This window comes from Cariama cristata, unplaced genomic scaffold, assembly GCF_000690535.1.
Source record: "Cariama cristata isolate BGI_N322 unplaced genomic scaffold, ASM69053v1 scaffold1123, whole genome shotgun sequence".
NCBI classification, from domain to species: Eukaryota; Metazoa; Chordata; class Aves; order Cariamiformes; family Cariamidae; genus Cariama; species Cariama cristata.
Genome location: NW_009608736.1, coordinates 30,420 through 47,905, shown reverse-complemented (window position 1 = coordinate 47,905; position 17,486 = coordinate 30,420). Strand labels below are relative to the sequence as shown.

The 17,486-nt window shown below is 41.8% G+C and overlaps 1 protein-coding gene across 1 annotated transcript in view; it reads left to right on the top strand.

The window, feature by feature from the left end:
* Positions 1-10,373: 10,373 nt before the first annotated feature.
* LOC104159348 (synaptic vesicle glycoprotein 2B-like) overlaps positions 10,374-17,486 on the top strand; it is a 29,108-nt gene continuing 21,995 nt past the window's right edge. Inside the window, exon 1 of the mRNA XM_009697233.1 lies at positions 10,374-10,890. Within this exon, the coding sequence (XP_009695535.1) occupies positions 10,374-10,890 (517 nt within the window). The remainder of the gene's footprint in view (positions 10,891-17,486) is intronic.

The window sequence follows — 17,486 nt, the reverse complement described above, 5'->3', positions numbered from 1 at the left end:
GTTCCCTGCAGGGAGATCTCTTAGCCTGTGGAAATGTCTCTGCTAGAGGCCTTTCTTAACACACTCCAATACCATGGTGGAAAACAGGAGAAACAAACATAGAAACATGGTGGAAGACCTACAAGGGCTGCTGTGAGGTACATTAAATGATTTGTCCTTCTGTCTCCAGTTTCTGGGGAGGTTTGTTGGTTCCCCAGCAATGTGAAGGTGGCCATGGACAATAACTGACGATGCGTTTCAGTACCTGAAACGCGGCAGTCATTTCCCATTTGAGATAGGAGATAAGACACTCCATCCTGGCCACAGCAGCATGGTAACTCTGGGCAAAGGGTGTTTTCACGGCACAAGACACTGAAGACACCTTGACTGCATGGAGCCAAAGGAGAGGGGGAGCTTCAAGCTTCAGCAAGGCAGAAAGCAGAGAAAGACAAGAGCAGGGAGTGCTGGGTGGGAACAGACACAGCAGACCTCAACACAACTCTGTTAGCTAGAGGCAGGAGAAAGAATGAGGTATTTAATAAAGATACTTGATCAAATAAAATCCCTTCTGAAAGAAAGCAGTATTTAGAAATCACTCAGGGCTGTGTCTGCTTTCATGACTCTGTCACTAGAGCAAATCTATTCATCACAGCCAGGTATTAATGAATTAGTTAATTAAGTGGCTTGTTATTTAATAACACAGGTTGCAAGTGTGATGAAATGAAAGTTCCCTTTGTAGCTAAAGGCACATCTTTGGCAATAAGCTAAGCAATTCATAGTTAATCAGGCATGTTTGCTGTCTGACATGGGCAGAATTTGCTGAATTGCAGGTAGTTTATTTCCAAGGTTATTGCTTACACTCATCTCTGGGAGCTTGTCAGGGCCTCCAAGCTCAGTAAGGTTAGACCTAATAAGCTGTCCAAGGGCAAACACACATAGAAATGCTCAAACTCATTAAAGAGCACCAGGGCACCATTGTTTCTGAATCAACACTAAATTACCTATTTGTTTATACTGCCAGGTGCAATGCTGATAGAGAGGTTGGTTTATTAATAAGCAGTAAAGCCTCCAAGACTCTAGCTCTCACTGATATTTAAAAAGACAGGGACATAACAGAAACATGCACTGGATGTTTGGCACTGATATGGCTTCTCCAGGTGATCTTGGGAAAACTTCTTGATTTACATGTACGTTGGGACATCTCTGAGTATTCCTTGGTATGCAAGTCAGGGTTTGTGTCTCAGCCCCACATTATGAAAATATTTGTGGGGCACCAATGCTCACCTTTATCTTGGTCATCGTGTCAAAGATAGCTGGGCATGAAGGTTGGAAGAAGGCCTTAGCTTGCTGGTCTACAGGTGCCCCAGGAGTATGGACACAGCGCACAGCATTTCACAGCATTTCCGTTTCAATGCTCAGATCAAGTTTTAGTCTCTCTCTGCCTCGAGTCATGACGTGCAAAACAAACCTAAGAACTTTTCACAGCCTTTCATGGGAGCTGTGAGCACTGTAGGTTGTAGGTACTATGATAATAGGAGAGGAGAAGAGGTAATAGATATCTAGGAAAAGTTTAGAGACCACAGTTATTTTCTCAGCTAAAAGATTGTTAATCTCAATAAGATGGCCAAATTCCAGTTCAGGCATATGCATTTCTAAGTTTTCTTCATGTAAATTATCACCTCCACAAAACTCTGGCACTTGCAATCAGACACTCCTCTCCCACCACTCCTCCTGCTGTGATTCTCCCTCATCCTCCATGGTTTTGTTCTTTTCCCCTTCACCACCTCCCTTCTAAGCTCTCAGCTGTGATTCCTCCCTGCTTTTGCTCCTTGAAGCAAGTCTGTTCATTATTTATTAGCTACCATACTCTTATACCATCTGTCTCAACTCATTATCCATATTCAGCTTGTCAAATTGACCTTTTAAGGCCTTTCTCTGGAATCCTAACGGGTAGTCTCTCCCTCCTTATATAGCTTTGTGCTGCTAAGCCGTTGCTTTCCAACTCCTACTGTTAAGCATTCCTCTCTATCTCATGAACACCCAACTCGCTAGTCTGTGTCCTTAACTTCAGAAAAGCTGTTTATTCTGCTTGACTGACGCTTGTTCCTTGTTTCATCTGCTACACTTTCACTGTGCCAGCTTGCTGCAGCACATACTGTCTTAGATACGACCTTTAAAGCATCTGCACTAACAGAGTATCAGGCTTTAAGATATAATCTCCCTTTAACAATCTGGGGGACTTTCTGTCCCTTAGTTCATAACATAACATAGTGGATTACAAGTTAAATTCAGCCCACAGCTACTTCGCTGTGAAAGTCACCACCACATAAGGCAATGGCATTTTAGTGCCCAGTGTGCTAGAAACTAGAAACCTCCACCAGTGCGCTTGGGATGGCTTAGTATCAAAAAGTATAATGGCATTAGAACAGTACAGCCAGATTCTTACTTAACATAAGTTAAGATAGTTCAATCAAACACAACTGAACTATTTGTGTTCACGCCACATCCAGCTCTGCCCCCAAATTCATGGGCTATTGTAAATGTCTCATCTTCAAACATTATAGTTTCTCTTCACAGAAAAATTGTGTTGCTGGAGAAAAGTAATGCAGTACTCCAGGACCAAATTACACAGTAGGTATTTTGTCATGGTGGAGCAAAACATACACACTATGCACCTACACAAAATTGTGTAAAAACCACCACAGATCAATAGAGATTATCCAGAAACTGTAAGATGATTTAAGTTCAGTAGACTCAGTAGCTGAGAATTTTGAACTAAAATGCTTTCTCTGTTAAATAATTAATCTGATCTGCTGGTAACGCACTAAATTGCTTCAGCTCTGTTTTCCCTGCATTTCTCAATATACCAGGGCTGCATCAGCACCAATCTTCTTCTAATCTACAGCGTGGGAAAAGTGAATAAATGAGTCCTGTCCCAGAGACTCCAGCAGCATCTTAGAGCAAATCAATGATTTTCACACTGAACAGAGGACTTTTACCCTGCATGTCCTACCTATGCTGCAGGGGAGCAATCATTAGGTGCCATCTGTACTACTGAAAGTCAGTTCTTTGAACCAGATGATTTCATGTCAATGACTTTCAAATATCTTACTCTTCTTTTCACTCACAGTTACTAATACAGAATCTGTGGCACACATAGCTTGCTTAATAAGCTCCATGGGGAGTTTTTGAACCTGTGTTACATATCTATCAAATAATTTCTTAATAGTAACAAAAAGTCTCAGGAGAGACTTGTTTTTATCCTTAGTTTTCACTTAATACAGTGCTCTCCTTTGAAGCCACAACAAAATACACCTCTTTATCCAGAGTTCAAAGCCAACTCTTTTCAAGGTAGGCCCTGCTACAGACTTTGTTTTTTAAATCTCTTGTTGTCCAGATCCTGTAAGTATCTGTAACCACCGTTGGTTGTTGTCACCATTAACACATAACTTTATGCCTGAAATCCCTATATTGACACGCCCCCACACACAATCATGGTGCCTTTGGTGGCAAAGTAGCTCCTTTTTACTTCTAGCTACCATGTCATTAATTAAGAAAATTAGAAAACTCACCTACCCTCCTTGATTTTTCTGACCAAGAGCAGAAAAGAGACCTAAGAAATTACATCTGGAGCTGACATTCCTCCAGATGCAAGGAGTTTCCAGTCTGGGACTCTGATATAGTCCTCCCTCAAGAATAATTGATGACCATGGTTTCTTTTTGGACATCAATTGCAAGGACAAGTTTTACTTCCAATCTTGTGAGACTGGAGAGGGAATGGGAGGAATCAGATGGAACTTTTTTCTTAGTGATGTATATAGTGCTCCCTTACCTGTCTACAATCATGTATAAACTTGCATCTGAAGGGCTGACCTGTATCTCCAAAAAAGAGATGAGGTCTTCAACTGATTAAATCACACTGATTCACTGGCCAGCATTCAGATCTGAGAACATCCTACTAGAAATTCCCCAGGGACTCATTTCTTATCACCACCATCTGATTAGGATATTTGATTGAAAGGCAAAGTAAGGAAAGTGTCTGCTGAAGACCTGCCAGAGATGTGACCAATTTTGATACCATCATCCCTGTAAATAGCAGTCAATAATTTTATTTCCTTTTTTTTTTTTTTCTTTTGATTGAGTGATATTCCCCCACAGTCAACTTCTTCCAAAAGTGTTTCAGAGTCTTGTACTCTGAGACTTTTCTTCCTGCCTGTTCATTATTTTGGCAGGGAAATATCAGGAAAGCAAGAATTAGTAAGGATTAGGGCTAACAGAGATGGCCTGAGAAAAGTTTATAATCCTTAGATATGAAGGTGAGAGCTGCTGTTATTACTAAGCAGTAAGTGTCATTCCCCCCCAGTTTGCAGATCAATAATATGTCAGGGCTTCTATCCTTCCTGGGCCATTTCCCCCTTTATTCTGAGCACAGTTTGGACTATTAATCCCCATCCTTGTTCCTTGACTTCTGATTTCACTTGGTTTCTACCTCGCTGCATTAGAAGCCCCCTCATTTCCTTTTTCTAACTTCACTCATATATATTCTCTCCAGATCTTGCCGCTTTTTCCCTCTGCAGAATCCTTGCCAAGAACCCAGCCTTGCCATCTGTCCAGGAAAATGATGATACTGCTCAGCACTCTTCTGGATGTTGAATCGTGTGGCTGCAGCAGCAATGTTAATGTTAGCAAAAAAAAGAATACTCAGATCCCTGTCAAAGAAAAGCCCTTTTCTGCCTCACAGCACAGGGGTCAGATACTTTTAGTCATATGTGTATAAGTAGCAGGATTACTTTTCATATATTATAATTTTCTATATTGCCATCTTAAAGATGCATCTGAGATAACATTATATCCATGAGAGTAAAATTGGTGAGTTTCTGATGCAATTTTTGTTGATAAGAAAATACCCGTTTTTCAAAACCTGAATTTTTTAGGGGAAAAAAAAAATCAGTTTCAACAAATGTTTCTAATAAAAAAAAATGGATCAAGCAGCTGACACACTGGTATTTCTTAAATTAAATGTTTGGTTTTCAGTTTGAAACAATTCTCCATGCACGTGCTTTTTTTTTTTTTAGTGTCAATGAAAAGGGCAACCTTTTACAGTATAAGATGAAACATTTTTAATGGATCTGATCTGAAAGTGTTATGTTTGTGAATTATGTGGTTGCAGACTAATATTTTTAGATTTTTTAATTATTATTATTTGTAGTGATTGGAAAGAAGGAAAGTTTCAAAATTCTCCTAAGGGAAAATAGTAGTTTTCTTCGTTAAAAAAAAAGAGGTAGACTGCAAGAGGTTAGTGAAAACCTGACAAAGGCTCTGGGCAAAGCATTTACTTTTCCCAGGCCTCTGCTGGGAAGCAGGGAGCACATGGACCTCTTTTCTCCAATTTCTGATTTATTTAGGTTGGGGGGGGGGGAGGGCACAAGTTGCTATCTATTCATGTAACCACAGCTACAAGGGGTTTGAGCAACTGATCTGCAATCCACACTAGAAGAAGGCTGTGCTGTTCTGATGTGCAGTCGGGAGGGAGACAAAAATGCCAAGAAGCCAAGGGACAGAGTTGAGGATGCTCAGCCTGCAGCACAGAGCTGTGTCCCAGGCACTGTGACACTTCACCTCCATCCAGCAACATGGTGATCAGACATCACTACAGTACTCAGTCTGTCTGATAACATTTATGTAATTGCTGGCTGCCTGAAATCCAGGATACTGCTCCCCTGGGAGCTGTGAGTTGTTAAGCATCTCAAAAATCTGGTCTTTCGTGTGTACAAATGGATCCATTAATTGCATCCTCATTAAGAGTCTGAGATTGGAACTTCACAAAAACCTATCTGCATTATTTCCTTTCTCCCTTCAGCAAGGAAAATATCCTCTCAGGATTTTTTTTTACAGTCAGCTTTGTGACTGCAGAGTGTCCTTATGGTCACTGTAGGATCTGGGCATCTTCCCGTTGCTGCCAGCAGAAAGCAGCTCTGGGGGTGAGGATGTTTTGCTAGAGGAGTTGTCCTTCAGGCAGAATATTAAACTGCTCTGCCGTCTGTTTTACAGGGATTATTCTGGTGAATGCTAAAGATCTCTTGAAAGCATTTTTGTAGTGTTCTTATACTGCTCCTTATCCTTAGCATTCGTACATTTTCCCTTTCTGGGCATGCAAAGGTAAAGAGAAGGCTCTGGATGTCAGCTCTAGCCTTGGCTCTCTCACTGCTGCATACACACATACATACATATATACATACATGCACCCACGGCTCCCTTCAGCTCTGGCTCCTACAAAGCAACAACCTTACCCTATTTACTTTTCAAAAAACTCCATCATACCCCACTGTTCAATATATTTCATAAGAAATCACCTCTCCATAATTGCCCTGCTCGCTAATTTGCTGTAAGGTTTATCCTCTGCTACAGCTCAGATCTCACAAGCCCTGGACTATTCATTTAGTGCCAGATACAAGAAACTCACCCTTCTCTGCATGCTCTTCAGCCCATAGTTTATTACCTGAGCATGCCAAGCACCTCCCTTGTATGTTCTTTCACAGGAGCAAGCACAGGCGTTAAGTTGCTCTTCTTAAAGGTCCCTTTTCCTAGAGGAGATACCATTTCTACTATGAGTATATCCAAGACTTTAGGTTACTATTTTAAGTTGCAGAGCTCAAATGACTGAATTCCTGGCTAAGTATGCAACATCTGAGCTGACTAAAGAGCTAAGGAGTGCAAGAAAACTGCAAGGTTAATAATGTGTATTAAAGAGTTGCTGTTAAATAAATTAGAGTGTGCAAGATACAGGACTAAGTGAAGGACGCTTGCTAGCATCAGAATAACTGATGAGATAGAGTCTTTGGTGAGGAAATAAGTTTAAGGTAAGTATGAAGCAGAATATAGAGGAAAAGCTATAGTGCAAAAATTCATTAGAGGGGAAGAAAAAGCAGGGTAATATATTGAGAAATAAGTACTGTGCTATAGAGATTTACAAGCGAGGAAAGGAACTGCATTCCCAGCTACTTCAGGTTTCTGTGTTCAAAGCTCAGTTTAACGGGCTACTTTGGGCAGACCCAGAATGAGGTTTTCTTGCCTCTGCCCCTCCCTCCCCTGCAGACTCTGCCTTACGGAGCCTTACATTTGTCGTGTGTTTAAACCTTGCTTGCATGTCTCAGAAAGGTAGCTGTCAGTTTAAATGGGCCCAAGGTTGTAATAGGCTCGATGTAATGTGTATATTTCCCTCAAGTCCTCATGCGTCACTGTAAAGGGTAATTATAGCAATCCAAGCCATCAGTGTTTATGAGAAGTCATGATTTCGCATCTAAACGCTAACTGGGGCTGCTAATATGAGTGAGTGCAGCTCAGCTTGAGTGAAAGGGTGTTAAAGAATCAGGTCTAGAGTGAATCAGCCTGTGCATGTGTGGCAACGAAAGGAAACAAGCAGCATGAAGTATTGAAGTAAAGCATTCAAGAGTCCTAAGTTACAGACTGCCTCTGGGCACTGCCCCTTGTCCTAGGGTGATCCCAGAAAATATGCATCCTACAAACTGAATAGGATGCCACTGCCTTTTTTTCTGAATTACACATTCTTCCTGACACAGGTGGCTGTCACTGGTCTATGAGGCTCGTCAGCTCATGCCTTTATTTCCTATGCTGCCCAAGATGTAAGTGATCCCATATGGTAAATAACAATCTCTGTATCAGTGGAAGAGCATGGATGCTTCAACAGTTTTTTTCTAAATTTGTGATCTTCTTTGGTCTTGTTATTGCGGGAGGCACGGAGCCCAACTTCCAGCCTTCGCAGCTTTTTAATAGAGAACAAAAAGATTTCCAGCGCTTGGTCTTCAAGAACAAACTTTTACCTTTTGAAAAAGTAGGTGTAAGGCTAGGGATAGGGTCTGTGGAGACCAGGAATCTGACCAGTTCTGTTATTGATCATTAGTGTTATTATTATTTCATTTCCTAAGAAGAGTTTTCAAGCCACTTCTGTAGCAACCAGAAAAGGACAAATATGGTGAGGTCACTGTGCTTCCTGCTCCGACGTTTGAGGTCACTTTGAAACATAACCTGCCAACACATGATACTTAAAGATTTCCAAAGCAAGGCCTAATGTTCCTTGGCACATATTGTTCTTCTTCTTTTTTTTTTTTTAAAATGGCTCTTTCCTCTACTTTTCAAAAGAAAATATGTCTCTGTGGAACGAAATTTTTACTGCCTTGGAGAACATGATGTTCAGTGATGACACAAATCTTTGTGTAATCAAGAAAGTTACTTCAAGACTGGGAGGTTCTGAGATTCAAAAGTACTCTTGAATTTTTTAACCATTGGTGGTGACACTCCAGCATTGAAACAAGAGCTGTAGAACCCACTTAAATGCTTCTGATGACTATCAGATGTATTAACTCCCCTGCACATTAACATCTCCATTGCAGATGCAAATATTTCTCTTTGCTGCTGCCTGCACTGTAGTCCCTGATCTTTCTAACCTGATCAGAATGCCTTTGGGATTCTTTAAAAAAAATTTTTTTCTTTATTGATTGCTCTTTTTCAGCGCTGGAAGAATGCCCTACTGCCTTTTTAACTTCATGCAAAATGTATTGTGTGATTCAGCATAAAGAAAGGGAAGAGGAAACACGTTGAATGCAGTGACAAATGGCAGAGGGCTCAGAGAAAACGAAGATGCTCTGGCAGGACCTGCAAAGTAATTATGTGCCATAAATATATAGGTAGCTAAACAGAAACGCATGGGAAGCTTTTATGAAATTTCTTGGAGTAACTCCCATGAACAGCATAGGCAAGGCATGGCCATGACTCCATGCAGAGACCTCAAGCCTCTGCTCTTTCCTTATCCTGAACATTTGGGCTGCCAAAAAATCACAGAATTGGCAGAAGGAGTGATGCCCTTCTGAGCATTTTGTGAGAGTGCTTCTACGGAATTTCTCCTCTGAAGTCATTTTAGCTGCATTTTATTTGAACCCATACTGTCTGCCAAATAATATCCTGAAGTGCAGAGGTAGCACTGTAATTTACAGTGTGTGCATTTGTGTACGCTTCTATAGGTCAACTCTGTAGGTAACAACGCCCACGTATGTACAGACATGTGCCTGCCCATTTCATAGCTCATTTACACTTTATTTAGGCAAGTAACTCAAAGCTTAAAGTGAAGTCCACATTTTGTGTGTGCCTACGCTGTGCTGGCTCCTCTAGTGTGACTCTACTCGCTTTCCCACGTGAGTTTCCTTTCAAACTCCTTGTCTACAGCTGTGTGCGACGACAAATGGAGGAGAACACTGGAGAGCCAGCTGGCTGAAAACTGCTTGAAAAATAATGGAAATCAGGTGTCCAAAATGAGAATGTATTTAGATGTGACTTGGCTTCCCTTGGTTTTCCCTGCAGAGAGCAGTGATTCTATATTAGCTTTGGTTTTTGCTCTCTGTGAAAATCATCCCCCGTTGATGGTTCGATATGGGAAGAACAGAGCTTGGTGTGACTTTTAGTGACTTTATCTTGGCAGACACTGCATGCTAGTTGTACATCTGTCATACAGACAGAGAGACACTAGCGAAAAAAAGAAGCCGTTAAATAAAATCAAGTTTGGGATCTGGATGAAAAAGAAAACCAAGCTCATATTTTGTGTCATTATGATGTTAGCCAGTTGTAGGTACCAGGGATGAGCGTGCTCTGGGTAGATGGACAGGAACATATTTAGCAACCTGAGAACTCTGTTCCAGCAACCCAACCCAGTACTGTTCTGCTCTCTGTAGAAACCAGGACCACTTGTGGGAGGCAGGACTTCTGGGAATGACAGAAATTGGGACCACACATTACATTCTGCTTTAGGTTCCCACTTAACTTGGTAATTTTTAGTGCTCTTTTTTGTTCTGAGGCTTTGGGTTCCAACGATGTAAAAACATTCCTCAAACACTCTGTTGCCATTTTTTTGGAACGGAAAAGCGTGTGTTCAAAATGTTGGGTGTTAAATTCAATGCATGTGTGCTTGCAAGCTTACTGCTATCTCATTGCTATTGTTTCCTCTTTCTCAGGCCATGACCTTCACCACCACAATGAATCAGGAAAAACCTGTCAAATCCTCCTAGCTCCCCGGCTGTTCAATTTGCTGTTCCCTTGCTGTTCCCCAGACAGCAGCTCTTCCCACCCAAAGCACAGAAGAAGCCAGCAAGTCACAAATGACAGCTGAAAAGTGAAGCATTATCAAAAGCTGTGTGAGACTCTGTCAAAGAGAAACTTTATATAGTAATTCTCCTTCTGAGACTGGGAATCTGTGTATCCCATCGGTTCCAGAGAACAGAGAGAAGATATGTTCAAGTAACCAATACCAAAAATTGCACAAATCAGAACATATCATAGAGTATCTACACACAGTGATCTACAGCATTTAGAAATCTCCATTCAGAATGGATGGTGGATATAGAAACACAAACCTCTATCAAGGGGGCAGGGAGACAAACCAAGTCTCGGATGACTACAGGTACCAGGATGGTAACTATGAAGGGTATGCACCCAATGACAGCTACTACCATGGTGGGGATGAGCCCACTCATGAAGAAGATGCCCAGAGTGATGTTACAGAAGGCCATGATGAAGATGATGAGGTCTATGAGGGGGAGTACCAAGGGATCCCACACCCAGACGACATTAAAGAAAAGCAGAAGAAGCGAGCTCCTGCTGTGGCTGATGAGTACAGAGACCGTGCTGACCTTATGGCAGAGAGGATGGAGGATGAGGAGCAACTTGCCCACCAGTACGAGAACATCATTGAGGAGTGTGGTCATGGACGCTTCCAGTGGACCCTCTTCTTTGTTTTAGGGTTGGCACTGATGGCAGATGGGGTGGAGGTGTTTGTGGTTGGATTTGTTCTTCCCAGTGCTGAGAAGGATATGTGCTTATCCAGTTCGAACAAAGGGATGCTAGGTAAGTGCCACTTGTGAACAGCTCTTCCCATGCAGTAGACAGTAGCTAGAACACATTTTTCTAGTGACCAGCTGGTTTCAGGATCTTCTGATGACCCTCCTCTTGTGTTGTGTGTCATGTCTAGTCATGGCTAGGTGGATCTGACTCAAGAGGGGTTTGCATATTGCTGAGCAGGCAGCTACTCAAAAGCAGCAGAATTGCACCACATCTAAGCCCACCTTATGGATGTGCTGTGGCCCTGGTACTGGTCACTGCAGGCTGGATCTGAACAAGCAGCTCACAGTCAGCAGGTCCACAGGGCAAAGCTATTAGTGGTGTCCAAGGACAAATACGCGAAAGGTTAAAGGTGGCTTTTCCTACTCGAGGATGTAGTGATTTGAGTGCTTTTAGAAACTACATTGTAATGAGAAGTCCACAAAGCAGTACCATCCAAGTATGACACTTATAAAAGATAGGGATCTCTTTGCTCTGGATCACTTGGCTGTTACATTGTGGCTCCTGATGCCATCCTGCGCTCCAAAGTTTTCCACTTTGCCTAGGTTCCCCTTTTCTTTATCCCGAAGTCCCAACGGGCAAATCAGCTGTGTAGTCGGTTCCTTCTGCATGCTAACTTCTTGGTCAGAGCGGTTTGCTAACATGTCCTGGATCAGAAGTAGCCAATGGAGGTTTCTTCTGAGGTCTGTGGAATGCAACTAATGTACTGCAGGAGGATTAAAGGCTGAGGCTGTTGGTAACATCTCTTTTGCATCACCATTGACATCTCCCTGTGGTCAAAATACAAAGGCTTATTTACTGGGAGTGAGATTAGGTGGAAAGGTTTGGATGAACAATTTTTTCCCTTGCACATTACAAGCTAAAGACAGCAAAGCCGCCCAGATCTCCAAAAATCAGGAAAGTATCCAGCATGGCCTGTAGTGAGAGCCAGCTGTGCGATAGTACAGCACATCTGGAAGGAAAATAGAGTAGCTCTTGGAAGAACTGCTTTTAAGAGGGGGAGAATATGACTTGATGGACATGTACTGGGGTTGTAGGGGAATCATCAGGGCTGTAGTTCATACATGCTGGCCCAGAAGTCCTACCTCATGCAAGGTAAATGCAGATTTTGGATTAGACCCCAACCCTTGACTCCATTCTATTTTCATTATTTTCATGTGACAAAGGTGATAGATAATCATCCTTATATAGACCTCTCATCTTGGTGTTCTGAAGTCCTAGACAATTTTCTCTTCTGTTTCTTCTTTTTCCTTTGAACTTGAGGAGCAGGATAGTTTTCTATAGTTAGCTAGGTTTATACTTAGTTTTGTGCCTTAAAAGTTTACTAACATTTTTTGCTTCACAAACCACTTAAAAATTCTAGCTTGAAATATCTCAGGTCAGATATCTAAAAGCAAATTGCTCACAACTGGATCGCGATTTCAAAGGGACTTCCGAATTCACAAGCTCCCTATAGGACACCAGGCTAGGTGCCTTTTCAGTGAGGAGACCTTTTTCGAAAAGCAGGTCATTTATTTTGGTGACTATATGAAAGCTGAGATCTTCTGAAACTCTGACCCTATAAATATCTGAGCTCAAGCTCTGGCAGGGACCTGAGTCAGAAACTTCAAATGTCACAAGAAAATCTATCTTTGAAGTATTTCTGGCCCAACCACAGGTAAAAATGAACAATGAATCTCCCCAGAGAGCTCGTTCTGCTTTTTCCAGCTCAGTATTTGCAAGGCTGAAAGTTCAGGGTGTTCTGATAAGCTCTGAATAAGCAAGGAGACATTTGGGTCTGTATCCAATCCCAGCTCCAGCTTCCCGCACATTAACCAAACTAATCTGGAACTGCTAATTAGGGGAAGAGCACTCTTTTCACTGCTTTTCTTGCCCACTTTTAAAGACAATTTTTGAGAACTTGGTTTTGCAGAACAATTTCTTCTGTCCTTACCTTGTTTGTTTGGGGGATCTGCTGTCAAAGCTTGTATTCACCCTATTTTGTGGCTTAAATATGAGGAAAGAAAAGAATTTTCCTAAAACAAATAAAAGTTGATTCATCTTAGTTTGAGGCAGAGAGGAAAGTGGATATTTATGGTAGCATTCAATTGTTACTGATTGGTGTTGTACATGAGGAAGTTCTCCAATTCAGTCCATCTTTTTTGTCAAACGTACTTTCTTGTCTGCTGGATACTTCTCTGCTGCAGGTTTCCTCTTGGATCTGAGGTTTGTGAGATGATCCTTTGTGAAAATGAATTAAGTGTGGCTTAGAAAGGCTTAGATTGCAGAGCAGTGAACTGATATGAGTAATGAATACCCAAGGGTGTGAAGAGGATGGAGGGGGTACGAGGCTGCTGGAGGGCATAAGAGGGGAGGAGTGCAGATGTCTGGGTCTGGAGAGGAGGAGGAGAGCTTTTTGCCAAACCAAAGGCAGCTGCAAGGAGCAGAGGACGTTGAAGGTTTGGCAGGCAGTAGGGCAGTGCAGGGACACGAGGTTTGGGTGCAGACCTGCCTCCAGCACTGCCTGTTGTTCCAACTACTGCCCCTGCAAGAGGGTTTCATCCCTTTTTTGAGCAGCTGTGGGTACACGGCATGATAAGGACAGCCAGATATCAGCCCCCGAGGAAGTGCTATTGATGGAGACGAGAACATAATCTTCCTCAAAACCTTTCCTGGATTGGCTTCAGCACCCATCCACCTCCAACTAGAAAAAAGATATCTCCTAACAAAGCTCAGAGCCTCCAACATATTCTCATTTCTCTCAGTGTTTCCATTCCCTTGACGGGCTATGTGTTGTTATTGCAAATTGATCTTGCTAATACTCAGGGTTCAATGATACTTAATAGGTTGACTTGGTGGCAATCAAAGAGCTCTTCACCTCAGTTTCTGCCTAATATGAATGATCTTGCAAGAGTGTGTCGGCACAGAATGAACAGAGGGTTGATTAGAGAAGACACAGCTTTCCCTCAAATTATCATGAGGTTTTAAGGAAACAAGGTTATTATCCACACATGAGTTACTGCCCCCTACCTTATCCCCATGTACCAATAAATGTCTACAGATAAGCTCGTGTTTATTCCCAAGCAAGCGTTTCTCTCAACACATTTTTGCCAAGGAAACATAATCAGGTTATCCCACGTGGAGTTAAGGTTTCTTCCAGGCAACTGCTAACATTTAAACACACGAGAAGGTCTCAGCCATAAGAGCGAGACCAGGAGAGAAAAAATGGGAAGTAAGTCAGGTAAGTAATCAAACTCTCACAGAAATAGGAAGGGACAAATAAGAGAGCTAGAGTAGATGCCCCCTAAAGACCAATTTAGTGAAGTTCAGGTTCTGCAAAAGGACATTTTGCATTAAATACTCTGTATATTGCATATTTTTCCTCCCTCGGAAAGCAAGCGTGGAAAAATATCAAAGAATTATGGCCAATTTGTACAAAAATTACAAATAAACAGATGCCCATAGTGTTTCATGAAATGTGTGAAATGAATATGACACATCTTAGAAAACGTTTACATTTTGCTCTGAAAATAAACATCTCACCATCAGATGCAAATTAACATCTATTTTAGCCCTAAATATCCCTAGTGGGACAAAACATATATTTGGAGTTTTTCTGTTATGCGAAATGCTATTTTGAAGATGACTGCAGAAGTACTTAAAAAAAAAAAAGATACAACAACTATATATTTTAGCAGTTTGATTTCATCACTTTTTAACAGTAGTTGTTAAGAATACATTTGGTAACTCGAGAAAAAGAAGTGATGCACAATACAATTGATTGCCTGAGCAGTGATCCGCCCTCCTGGCCAACTCCACCCAGTTTCTATACTGGGCATGATGTCAAACGGTACGGAATATTCCTTTGGCCAGTTGGGGTCAGCTGTCCTGGCTGTGCTCCCTCCCAGCTCCTTGTGCCCCTCCTTGTTGGCAGAGCATGGGAAACTGAAAAGTCCTTGACTCAGGGTAAGCACTACTTAGCAAGAACTAAAACATCAGTGTGTTATCAACGTTATTCTCATACTAAATCCAAAACACAGCACTGTACCAGCTACTAGGAAGAAATTTAACCCTATCCCAGCTGAAACCAGGACAGTATCCACCCCTTATTCTGTACCATTTACGTCATGCCCAGGTCACGCACTTTCCAATACATCCCAGTTAACCACTATCACCTTTCCTGTCTTTTCATATATACACAGATATCATTCCCTTAGTCTATGGACCATCCCTATAAAGTGCTCGTTGAGTTTATTTAGTCCCTGACTTTGGGCTCCATCTGTCATAACAGTCTTTCAGGGCAGGAAAGATGGTGTGTGGTGTTGGATTGTTGCATGCTGAAGCCAGTTCTGATACCACCACTGCTGAGCTTGTCCAGTTTCACCAAAATTCATTCTTCATTAATCTGTGTGATTTTCACTGTAATACCCTTGATACAGTGACCGAAAAGGAGTCAGGTTCAGATCCACGAATCCAGAGTGGTGGAGATGGGTGCTGCGAGGCGCCCAGTGCAGTGATGGGCATATAGCCACTGTAGAAGTGATAATATACAATGTTATATGGCAATGAACATCATACAATTTAATTCGTCTGCTATTCTCACCCAAAATCAGATCCCCTTGAGGTACACATCGGAATTCCTCATCCTCCCCCATTACCCACCAAGTGCACCCAGGTCCTTGAGCAAAAGTTTGGGTTCGCCTTTGCCTGAGGCAGGAATAGCCCAGACTGTTTTCCCTAGCATATTTTTTATGTGCACTACAGGAACTTTGCCCCTTCTACAGGACATAAAGGTTTGGATTGGGCAGGGCCAACCCAGTTGGCAGATACCCTAATGTTGACTAACCAAGTGGCTTTTGCTAAATGTGTCTCCCAATATTTGAAGGTCCCACCACCCATTGCTCTCAGTGTAGTTCATTGTATTGTTCAGTTTTCCCGGAGGCTGGTGCATGATAGGGGATGTGATAAACCCAGTCAATGCCATGCTCTTTGGCCCAGGTGTCTATGAGGTTGTTTTGGAAATGAGTTCCGTTGCCTGACTCAATTCTTTCTGGGATGCCATGTCACCATAACACTCAATTTCAAGGCCCAGGATCATGTTCCAGGCAGTGGCGTGGGGTACAGGACATGGTTCCAGCCATCCAGTGGTTGTTTCCAGCATTGTAAGCACATGGAACTTGCCTTGGCGGGTTTGTGAAAGTGTGATATAGTCAATCTGCAGGCCCCACCATATTTATATTTCAGCTGTCATCCTCCATACCACAGAGGCTTTAACCGCTTGGCTTGCTTAATTGCAGCACATGTTTTATATTCATGGATAACCTGTGTGATAGTATTCATGGTCAAGTCCACCCCTTGACCATGAGTCCATCTATATGTTACATCTCTTCCCTGATGGCCTGAGGAGGTGCCAATCGCTGCTCAGGGTCTGGCTGGGCATCGATCAGCAGGTGGTGAGCAATTGTATTGTGCATCACTTGGTTTGGGGGGTTTTATTTCTCTCTCTCTTTTTGTTATCTCCCTTTTCATTACTATTACTACTACTATTAGTATTATATCTCATTTTATTTCAGTTACTAAACTGTTCTTATCTCAACCCATGGGCTTTACCTTTTTTCCGATTGTCCTCCCCATCCCACCAGGTGTAGGGGAGGAGTGAGCGAGTGGTTGCATGGCACTTAGTTGGCCGCTGGTGTTAAACCACAACACAACATGATTTTTACATATTCATTTGATAAATCTACTTTGCTGAGCTTTCACCAGCAGTAGTCATAATAATAATTAATTTCTTAAATTTACTGAAACAGAATATTCCTTTCCAGTATAATACATCCTGCAAGAAACAGATTTTTTTTTTATTTGCTAAAGATAACCATATGAAGAGTCATAAAATTTGTATTTACTTATTTGCTGAAAGGCACACAGTATCATTATTTGGAGAAATATCATATAAATGTATAACTTCAAGTGCTTTTAATCACATCCCAGAGGACTAAATATCATATTTGCCAGCACAGAGCAGTAAGTACACAGCGAGTATAAAAGATGGTGCCATAGTGATGTTTTAAACTTTTTCACATCCTGTATATAAAAACCTCAAGGCACAGTTAAAGCATCAGACTTCCCAGGTCCCCAGAGCTGCAGTTGTGTTATCATCATTTCACAGTTCAGTAAATTGAGACAAGAAAATTTTTAAGGGCTCTGCCCATAACTGCAAAACAGCCACACCAATGCTGAGAATAAAATCGTTTTTTTCAGGCACACAGCTCCCTTTTCCTTTTTATGATTTAATAATAATATTTTAAGGAGAATATAATCTTACAGACTCTTAACCTAGCAATGTTAGATTAAAAAAAATAGAAAAAAGATCCTATTAGTAATTATGCAGTTATGTGGCAATTCAAGCTTGGCTGTGTGAGTCGGGTTAAATAGGATGTGTAACAGTATCCCTGCTTTTAGCTGTGTGAAGAGGGTGTTTTATTATCAGCTGAGATAAAATCTGGCCTCAGCTTCTCATTGACCTGAATTCACCTGGTATGACAGTAAATCCTAATCCCCTCTGCAGAGCTCAGTGGCTTTTCTCCACTTTTTTTTTTTTTTTTTTTCCTGGAAAAACACAGAAG